At 61.4% G+C, this 10209-nt stretch overlaps 1 protein-coding gene across 1 annotated transcript; it reads right to left on the bottom strand.

Moving 5' to 3' along the window:
- Positions 1–1998: 1998 nt before the first annotated feature.
- On the bottom strand, positions 1999–10034 carry QSOX1 (quiescin sulfhydryl oxidase 1). Its single transcript, XM_085232126.1, has 12 exons — positions 9719–10034; positions 8187–8287; positions 7074–7122; positions 6847–6949; positions 5895–5985; positions 5597–5742; positions 5377–5511; positions 5064–5193; positions 4035–4157; positions 3806–3950; positions 3502–3681; positions 1999–3184 (listed from the first exon to the last, which is right to left on the bottom strand). Exons 1-12 carry the CDS (start codon positions 10017–10019, stop codon positions 2445–2447), a joined length of 2244 nt encoding a protein of 747 aa, XP_085088252.1. The 5' UTR covers positions 10020–10034; the 3' UTR covers positions 1999–2444.
- Between the last annotated feature and the right edge of the window lie 175 nt (positions 10035–10209).

Below are 10209 nucleotides of genomic sequence, written 5' to 3'. Positions count from 1 at the left end.
TGGTGAGCCGGGCGAGGGGATGCCGAAATCCCCCCGAATCCCCCGCGGGGCACGGGGCCCGGCACCGAGACCCATCCCGGCAGCACGGATCCTGCCCGCAGCACGGCCGGCGCTGAGCGGCTCCCTGCGGGTCGGGAAGAGCGATCCCGGAGCGTTGGGACGTACAGACAGGCGGACGTACGGACATCTCTTTCCCCCATCCCCTACCCAAGCCATTCCCCAGACGCCACTGCCGGAGTCACCGCGCTATGCCCCCCCCAATCCGGAGGGCTCCGATGGATCCTTCTGCCCCAGCGAGTCCCCTTCTCTCGCGGAGGTTTCGTTCTCTTTCATCATTCTGCTCCGCACATCGGTACAGACCCCCTCCATCGCCATCCGTATCGCCCATCCCTGCAGAACGCGGCTCCCCCTGACCCTCGCAGCACCTTCCCGCACCACCCCTATCCTCGCCCCGCTCCGTCCCCTCCCGCACGTCCCCTCGCCCATCTATTCCCGGCGGTGCTGCCCTTCGGTCGGCTTTGGGTTTCGTTCCCCCCCCAGTGCCCTGAGAGGGCATCAGGGTTGCAGAAACCCATCCCCTCCACGCTGCCCTAACTGGGAAGGGGGGATCCGGATTCTCGCATCCTACACCCACCCCCGTTGCATGGAGAAATCACAGAGCTGACACTTACCGGCGGCTGGAGAACGCGGGGAGTGCCAAGCAGGGCGCTGTTAATTTTAATTGGGAATTAGCAGACACGAAGGGTGTCCCCCACCCCCCCAGCCCCGCGATTTTGTGGCCGGGGAGACGCTCCTGCCTGCATCGAGGAGGGAAAGGAAAGAGGGGAGAAAGGGAGCGGCGGGCGGCAGCGAGCCGGGGGGGGCGGCTGGCCCAGGAAAATTAAATTGCACTTGAGGGCAAATTCTATTAGGGAATAGCGACTGTCTCCCATCAGCCTGCGCCATTTGGGTAATTACCGGCGATGGGAAGGGGCGGCCCCGGGGGGGAGAAGCAGCACGGCCCCCTCACACCCCTCCTGCATCTCAGCCCACCTGTGAGCACTGCACAACGCGGTGCTGCCCCACCGCATCGGGTGCCCATCGGTGTGGGGGGGTCCCCAGCGCTGCCCCCTCCGCGAGCATCAGGCCGGCACCAAACAGGATTACGGAAAGTCTATTTACGGGACTCTCTTTTTCCTGTGTGCGTGGTGGCTTTTAGCTCCCAGACCCACAAATCTCCCCCCACAACGGCGATCTGGGCAGTCCCATCCCCCCCACCCTCCCAGCGCATCCTATCTCCCACCACTGCTTTGGGGTCGGGGAAGGGGGGGTGCGGAGGAGCATCTGCTTCCAGGAGAGGTGCACGGGGGGTGGGGGGGAGGGGAAGGAGGGGGCGAGGGATGCTGGGGACAGGCACCTCCTCCTCCAGGGAAATCAAGGAGAGGGAGGCAGCACGACAGACGATTTATTTCAAGGACAGGAGGATGGACCCGCAGAGCTGCCGGCCCTCTCCTCCCACCTGGGCGAAGTGAAGATATCAAGAAAATGGCTCCAAATCGGATTGACACCCCCCTCACGCACACCCCTTAATAAAGTTTATTATCAGCCGGGCTCTAATCCCTTTAAATCTCCGCACGGGGGGCAGGGTTGGGATTAGGGGAGGGCTGCGTAATCCCAATGAATTTGTTACAGGGGGATTTAGGCAGCGCCAACGGAGCAGATGGCCGCAGCCTCAGAAAACAACCATTTTCCTTAATGATTCCTAACAAGGATAAAAGGGCAGGGAGAAACGGGGCCAGCGCCCAGCCCAGGTCCCGGTCCCCGGGGATGCTCCTGCGTCCTGTCCAGGGCACAGCTGCAGCTCCAACACTGGGGCCGGTTTATTGCCAGCTTCTTTCCTTGCGTCCCCCCCTCTGCAGGGACCGTCCGACCACTTGGGGACACTGCAACCCCGGGAACGTAGGGCTGGGTATCATCCCGAGGCAAGAGAACAAAATAAAGGACGAGCCAACAGCACCGTCGGCAAAAATAATTTATTCCACTAAGACAAGCAGAGAGCGAGCAATGAGACGGGGAGGGGGACAAAATGCCGAAACCCACCCCCAGTGCCCCCACAGGCAAAGGGGGAACAGCAGGGAGGGAACCAACGCGATGCTCCTGGCCCCAGGAGCCTCCTGAACCAGGAGGCTGCCCCAGCACGGGACCAGGCTGCCCAGTCCCAAACCAGCCCAGTCCCTGCAGAGGGCAGTGGGGTGCTGGGACCCCAACCAACATCAGCATCGCAGGCCCAGGAATGTGGCACACAAAGGAACAACCCCCCCACCCCCCTCAAAAAAAAAAAAAAAAAAAAAAAAACAACCCACCAAAAACCAGCAGCAAAACCTCTGCTCTGGGAGATGTGAGGGGGAGCCCCACAGCCCAAGGAGGGTCCTGCAGCCCGAGGTGGGGGAGGTCCCACTTGGCTCTCACGCCACGGGGAAGCCAGGACGGCCTTTCCGTGCACGGGTGCGGAGTCGGAAGAAGGTGTACATGCCCAGCAGGCACATGGAGGAGAGGAAGTAGAGCGCGATGCAGAGGCTGACGTCCAGGCGGGAGAAGCCCAAGCCCAGCACCCGCAGCCAGGGGCTCCTCCGTAAGCCCCCCTCCTCCTCTTCCTCGCGGCTCTCAGGCACTTGCAGCCGCTCCCAGCCGATGTCGTGATGCAGGGCGACGGTGTCCCTCTTGCTGAGCCGCCGGTGCCGGCCAGCAGCCCGCAGCGCCTTGCTCTTGAAATGCTGCTCGCTGAAGGAGTCCAGGTCCACGATGTCCTCCCCCAACGCCTGCAGCCGTGGGTTCCTGCGCACGATGCTGGGACGCCGCAGCTCCGAGGAGCCCGGCCGCCCCGTCTCGCTCTCCCTGATGGGCTTCTCTGTCTCCTTCTCTCTCTCCTTGTCTCTCTCCTCCTCTTCCTTCCTCTCCTCTTCTTCCTTTTCCCGGAGGCCTGCAGTGACCAGCCTGGCGCTCGCCACCACCTCCTCCCCGGCCCTGGGGATGGGGATGGCATGGTCCAGGCGGAGGTTGCCCAGGGAGAAGTGCTCCTTGAGGAAGCTCAGCACAGCCGCCTCGTCCCACATATGCACGCCCTGCTCCTCTCGGTGGCACTGAGGACACATGTCTGGCGGAGGCCACTGCAGCTTGGGGAACTGGGGGTCCTCTGTGTCACCACCTGGAGGAGCAAGGAGTGAGAGGTGCCCTAAGCAGCAGGGACAGCGCAGCCCCACACTGTGCCGGGATCAGCATCCCACACCTGTGAGGGAGTGGGATGCTTATGGGGAGCTCAACGGCTCTGATGCCACACAACCTTCTGCTACGGGACATCTCCACTACCATGGGTCCCCTCACCCTAAAGGAGCCGTTGACCAACCCCATCATAACAAGGGATGCCTCAACGGTCCCAGCTCCCCTCCCCTGAGAAACCACGTGCTCCCTGCACCCCCGGGTACCACTGTGCTGCTCCTGCTCCCCCCGATCCCAGCCCCATACCTGCCAGGCGTGCGTTGACCTCATTGTGGTGGGACCAGAGCCAGAGAACGGCCTCATCCCGGCTCTTCACCTGGTCCATGGACTTGGCTGCCATGGCCTCAAAGTGCTGGGCGCACTCCTGGCAGCCAAAGAAGTGCTTGACATAGCAGCGCATGGTGTTCAGCACCTCCAGCGGCAGCTCTAGGGGAGAAAGAGGGTCAGAGGGTTGGGAGGAGGAGAAGGGATGAATCAGGAGCCCACAGAGCCACATCACCCACAGGCCATCCCCTATTTACCCAGGATCAAGCACCCCTCATCCCGCTACCTTGGTCAGGGCCGCCCTGGGCAGCTTGAACTGTCAGCAGGTGGAAAATGGTCCAGAGCCCACAGGGATAACCACGGAAATGGGGCTCGCTGCCCCTGCAGCCCACCCAGGTGATGTTGGTGGGGAGCACGGCAGCAGGGATGGCCTGCAGGACAGATGGACGCAGTGTAACTGAGCTGCTGGGTGGGATGGGGGTGGGATAAAGGGTGTTGGAGGGGGGGTGCCTTACATCCTCCTTATTCTTCACCGCCTCCTTCAAGGTGCTGCGGGGCAGCTCAGGCTCTGTCCAGTTCCGCAGCCAGCTGTCCAGGGAGTGCAGGAAGGTCTGCACGGAGGGGCGCCCAGGGAAGTACTGTGCAAAGAAGAGGGGAAAAAAAAGATGTGGCAAGGACACCTGAATCTAGCTCCAGGACAGCCCCCAGCCACGGGACCCTCGGCATCCCGCACTGAGTTTCCCCTGCAGCAGGCTCTGAACAGCAGCCCCAGTGCCCAGCTGTCTGAGCAGGGCACAAAGCTGCTCTGGAGGTAAGGCAGCACAAATCCGATTACGGCAATGCTCTTGGACCAAGGAGGAGGGGGGAGTGGTCCATGAGTGTGTGGCACCCGTGGCACCCATCTGCACACAATGTGTGCCACAGCTACAAGAACGACAGTGGTAGCAAATAGGAAAAGAGGCCAAGAAGCAAAAGGAAGGAGTGCTTTGCTCTTTCTTCAAGGCTGATCTGTTCTCCCTGGGCGCTCAAATTACACCACAGTTCCCAGATTTGCAGGGAATTCATCTGCCAGCTTCTGCTGCAAAGTGCCATTCCTCCCTTCCACGTGAGCTTTTGCCATACGATGCATTGCCTTTGAGCCACAACACATTGCTCTCCTGCCAACATTTCCTTCCACGCTGCGCTCCCCCTCCCTGCTCAGCTCACACCTCTCGGGTGTGCAACGGTTCAGGCACAGCTGGGCTGGCAGCAATCCTGGTGTCACTGCTCCGTCCCGTGGAGGAGCAGGGAAAGGCAGCATGAGTTCAACATCCCAGGGAAATCCCAACAGAGGAAAAGCACAGTGGGAGCTGCCCACTGCCAGGGGATTTCTAAGGGCTGGGAGGGACTGTTCTTGCCTGGAACCATCTGAGACTATCCAGCCCAAAGCCTCCCAGCAAAACCACCTTCAGCCACCTATTCATGGAGGACACGTGGTCAGCCCCACGTGCTCGCATTCACATTTCTGGTCCCCCATGCAGGTGGTTCCCCTCCCAGCTCCTCACCTTGGCCAGTGTGGCCACGTAGCACTTGAGAGCGGCCAGCTGGGCTCCTGCCAGCACTGCTGGTCGGCCGGCCTCCACCCGCAGTGTGTAGTGCACCGTAGACTCCAGGTCAGCCACATACAACTTGGAGCTGTGGGGACGACAAGACGCCCACCAGCACTTTGCTTTATACCCCAAGAGAGCCAGCTGCAAGGAGCAGGGCTGATATGCAACAGCAAGATGGGATTTGAGGGCTGGGGTCCCACCTATAGGTGCATCACCCCCTCCCGTTCCCCAAACCACCCCGTAACACCAGAGCAGGTGTTACTCTGACCTGTCAGCCCGCACCGGCTGCAGCGCGCGGGTCTCATTGATGGCACTGCTGGTGACATTCAGCCTGTAGGAGCCACGGGTGACACCAGAGAGCGCCCGCAGGTAGTAGGTGTAGAAGGAGCGTGCCTCAGCGTGCCTGCAGACAGAGGGGCAGTGAGCAGCCCCCTCCCACCCCACACCAAGAAGCCCCCCGGTGCTCCCCAGTCGCACCCCTGACTCACACGGGCAGGCGGAAGAAGGAGCCGTTGCGGAGCAGCAGGTAGGCGGAGGGGAAGGTGGTGACACCAAACTTCTCCACCAGCTCCTCCTCGCTGCTCAGCACCCTCCTCACCGCCACGTTTTCGTACTGCAGCAGGTCCAGGGCTACCTGCGAGCGGTCCCAGCATCAGGATGTTGGGAGACGGGCCAGCATCCCCATCCTCCCATCTCCTCATTCAAGGAGAGAAGGCAGCACTGGGTGTACCAACCCATTGGAGGTGCCCGCAGGTTAATGGTGTGTGGGGGAACAGCTGTACCCACCTCTCTGCCCACAAAGGAATTGCTCTTCTCAAAGATCAGCGCCAGGTACTGCTCTGTGTTCCTGTGGAAGAAGCTGTGAACCTCCTCGGCACTGCAAGAGAATCACAGGATTGTTTGAGTTGGATGGGGCTCTTAAAGGCCATCTGGTCCCAGTCCCTGCACTGAGCAGGGGCACCCACAGCTCCATCAGTGCTCACAGCCCATCCAGCCTGACGTGGCTGTCTGCAGGGATGGGGCACCACCACCTCTCTGTGCAGCCTGTGCCACTGTCTCACCACTCTTACTGTAAAAACCTTTTTCCTTATATCCAGTCTAAATTTTCCCTTTTTTTGTTTGAAACCATTTCCCCTAGTCCTGTCACAGCAGACTCTGCTAAAGAACGTCCCCTTCCTTCTTACAGTCCCCCTTTAGATACTGAAATGCCCCCTCAGCTCTCCCCGGAGTCTTCTCTTCTCTGGGCTAAAGACGGTGATGCTGGTGGGCTGCTTTGTCCCCATGTGAATAGGGCCATCCCTTACCCACACTGATGCCATCAGTGTGGTTCCAGCCCCGGTTCCTCCCCACTGAGGTTTCCAGCCCAGTTTTCTGCTCCGGTTCACAGGCTCTGAAAGCCTGCAGGGTGAGGCAAGGAGGCAGAAAACAAAGGGGAGGCAGGGCAGGACGGGGCTGTGTGCTCACCCACGGGGAAAGAAACAACACAAGAGCCACGAATCTGAGCTAATTTGTTTGGTGCCCTGTTTCTTTCCTGGGACACAGAGAGCTGCAGTGTGACCCTGGCCCAACCATCGCTTTGGGAAAGCCAAACACTCCCTTGCCACGCACCACTTGCTCTCTTTCAGCCAGGTTGAATTGCAAATAATTAAGAAAATAATAACAATAATAACTAAAATGAGCTTTCTGAGAACTTCTGGTTCAGCATTTCCCTGGGAAACCCCTTTTCCTGTGCCCATACCTCGCTGGCTCCAGTGGAGGGCATGCAGGTGGCCAGGCATCTCCGCTCTGCTCCAGGTTGGTGATGATGGCACGTCTCAGGTCTGCAACAGTGGCAGTAGGGTCTGTGGGAACAGGACACCAGTGCTCCAATCAGGAACCTGTCCCATCCTCCCTCAAAACTCCAAAGCATTAGGTAAAAAAAAAACAAAAAACAAAAAAACAAAACCTATGGCTGTGAACACTCACGAGCAATCCTTATCCCATCCTCTGCTTTCTTGGAGAAAGCTCTGAAGAACTGAAAGGAGAAAAATGAATCAACGCAGAGCACTCTCACCTCATGGAGTATCCCTGGGTGCTGCTCCCAGCCCTGCTCTGCACAGCCCCAGCATGACACCGGAATGCTGCCCAGCTCCGGATGCACCGGGCCCCGAGGGGAGGGATGCTGAGCACTGCGAGCGGCATGCACACCTCCGGGCACCCACAGTCCTGCACGCTGCTGCCCCGGAGCTCCCAGAGAAGGATGAGGAAGGGTTTCCCCCAGCCCTGCCCCGCTGCCATGAAGCCGGATGGCGTCATGCAGGTGTTTGCTTTGCAGGCTGGGCTGGGCGCACAGCTGCTTGAGGGCAGTGGGAAGTGCAGACACAACAGCCTGGAGACATTTACTAAATGTCATGTGCCCAGCGAGGTCCCCAGGACAGCTGGGCATGGCTTGTGCATCCCCACACTCAGACCCAATGCCAGATTTACTGGGCTGCCAGCCCCTGGGTCCCAGCTGGGTACGTTTTTTTTGCAGTCCTATTTTTGCTGCAAAGTCCCACTGGAGCCCAGCCAGCCCCACAGTATGCACAGCACACAGGGTGTTTGACTGGTTCCAGCTCACCAAGCTGTAATCAGTCCTGCTTTAATTAAGCAACAGAGGATGGAGCCACCCTGGAACCCACCTCTAGAGCATCAAAAACGATTCAAAACCGAGCCCCAGTCCCCTCTTCCTCATCCCGAGGCAATGGCAGCTCACGGGGCCAGCATCCTGCTGGTCGGGGAACCCCGGCTTTGCTGCAGCATGAGGTTGGGGCTCTGTTTGCAGAGGGCAGCACTGGGAGCCAGTGTGTTTGTGCAGCTTAGCAGGCAGGCAGGGGCCCAGCAGGAGGGACAGCAGCGTGCCAGGCACCCTGCCAGCCAGAGGGGTGAGGTTGCCTGCAGAATCCCCACGGGAATATTTTGGTGGCACAATGATGTCAGCCCAGTTGAGCAAGGGAGGGCCAACGTCATGGAGAAAAGCAGGGTGAAAACAGGGCACTAAGCCTCTCCCCGTTGCCGATCCCAACACGCATCCCCATCACCCTCTCCCATGCACCTTACCTTCAGCGTGGGGAAGCCAGTAATCCCAAACTCGGCGCACACCTGCTGGTTGGCCTCATCAGCACAGTCGAGAGCTGCGAGCATCACCGCCGGCCTCCACTCTGCAGGACAGGGGACAGAGGATGGGGTCAGCACAGCCACAGCCCCGCAGAGCATCCCTGCCACTTGAGCAGCCCCCAGGGATTATGTCCCTTTGTCCTGCTCCCCACTGATGGGAAATCCACTCCCCATCTCTCCCAGCAGGGATGGTGGATGCAGAGAGCTCACAGAGCCAGGCACGGGGCCAAGGCCGAGCTCATCACTGCTTGCAGCAGGCTGCAGTGCTCTGCACCGCCATCCCTGCATCCCTCCATCCCGATCTCCTCCCGCACAGCACGGGGGGGAGGACAGCTTAAGCGCCTTGGCCTCTTTTCTTGTCTCCTGAGGCTTGGGAGATTTGTTCCAATTGATGTCTGCTTGGAAAAATCCTCGAGAAAAAAAAAAAAACACAAAAAAACACATACAAAAAAGAAAAGGAAAAAAAAAAAAACCACAAACTAGACCACGACACAGATTCTTCCTGCTGCTGGAGCCCTGCCCACACTTTCTATCCCAGAAATAGGACCCAAACACAGAGCTGGGGAGCAGCCTGGCCCTGCAGCCTGCCACCAGCAGCACACAGGTAGGTCAGTCCCTATCACACCGCCAGGCCCACAGGGGTGCCGTGCATGGACACAAAGCCTTTGCTCCGGTGCGCAGTGCCTCCATCCCACGAGCAGCCCGGCCAGCACTTTGTGCCCTACTTTTCAGGCAGGGAACGCGATGGCAGCACGAGGTGAGGAGGCACCAGCCCTGCCCAACCGGCCGGTTCGCCGGGATAGGGGAGGGATGGCCACTGTAATACAGCTGGGAGCGGGGCTCCGACCCTTCCCATCCCAGCAGTGATGAGAAAGATGGAATGACCCAAAACGGGCGAGCTGGGGAAGGGGACAACGCTCACGGCCCTGGGCACACCGAGCAGCAGGTGCCAAAAGCAGAATGGGGACAGCCCCAACGTGAGCAGGCCGGGAGCAGCGGGCCTTAGGAGCACACATGCGGGGACAGGAGGGACTCCCAGCGGGGCGGCTCCGGCACTGCCGCTCCGCGATGGGGCACGGCGGGGCGGGGGCACAGCGCTGTCGCCCCGTCCCTCATTTCCCGTCTGGTCGCTGAGGGAAGCCATCAGCCTGACTCAGCCGCAGTGCCCGCGCTGTCATTAGCGCAATCACAGGGAGCAGCCGGGATGTGACAGGGGAAGGACGCGGCTCGGGGGCCGGCAGGAGCCACGCGCCAAGGTCAGCGCTGCGAGAGCACAGCTGGGCTGCACGGCCGGCACGGCACAGCGAACGGCACGGGGGGGAGGGGAGGGATGCCGGGGGGCGGCGGGACGCCCCAGTAGCCGCGGGCAGGGCAAGGCAAGGCAAGGCAGGGCCGCTCCGGGGCCGCAGGGCCGGGTGCCAGCACAGGGGGCCGCTGCTGGGGATGCCCGTGCGGGTGTAGGGGCGCGGACTCACCGCGGACGTCCTCGGCCAGGGCCCGCCACGTGGGGGCGAAGTGGATGCAGTGCCCGCACCAGGAGGCGAAGAACTCGACGGCCCACGCGCTGGGGGAGCCCAGCAGCCGCCGCTCCGCCGTGTCGGCCCCCAGCAGCTCCAGCGGGTCGCTGGGCGAGTATAGAGAGCGGGACCGCGCCGCGGGCAGCGCCGCCGCCAGCAGCGCCAGCAGCGCGAGCCACCAGCGGTCCCGCGGGCCCGCCCCACCTCCTCCCCCGCCGCCGCCGCCGCCGCCGCCGCTCCGCGCCCGCCGCCGCCACATCGCCCGCCCGGCCGCCCCCTGCAGCCGCCGCAGCCCGGCTTTAGGGCCGCCCGTCCGACCGCCCCCGGCGGGCGGGACCGGGAGGGCGGGGCCAAAGCGGCCGCTATCACAGCGCCCCCTGTCGGGCGCGCACCGCTCGCCGTTGGGGTCGTGGGAGCTGTTTGCGGGGGGGGGAGCTCAGCTTGAAGCT

This window comes from Meleagris gallopavo, chromosome 10 (genome assembly GCF_905368555.1).
Source record: "Meleagris gallopavo chromosome 10, MGAL_WU_HG_1.1, whole genome shotgun sequence".
NCBI lineage: Eukaryota > Metazoa > Chordata > Aves > Galliformes > Phasianidae > Meleagris > Meleagris gallopavo.
Note: the sequence above shows the minus strand (reverse complement) of the source record. Positions and strands in the feature narration are given on the sequence as shown.

Coding starts and splice junctions, on each gene's coding strand:
- QSOX1 (XM_085232126.1), bottom strand. CDS start 10,019: ATGTGGCGGCGGCGGGCGCGGAGCGGCGGCGGCGGCGGCGGCGGCGGG. Junction 7,123..8,186: donor CTGGCTTCCCCACGCTGAAG/GTAAGGTGCATG, acceptor TTCTCCTTTCAG/TTCTTCAGAGCTTTCTCCAA. Junction 6,950..7,073: donor GGATGGGATAAGGATTGCTC/GTGAGTGTTCAC, acceptor CTGTTCCCACAG/ACCCTACTGCCACTGTTGCA.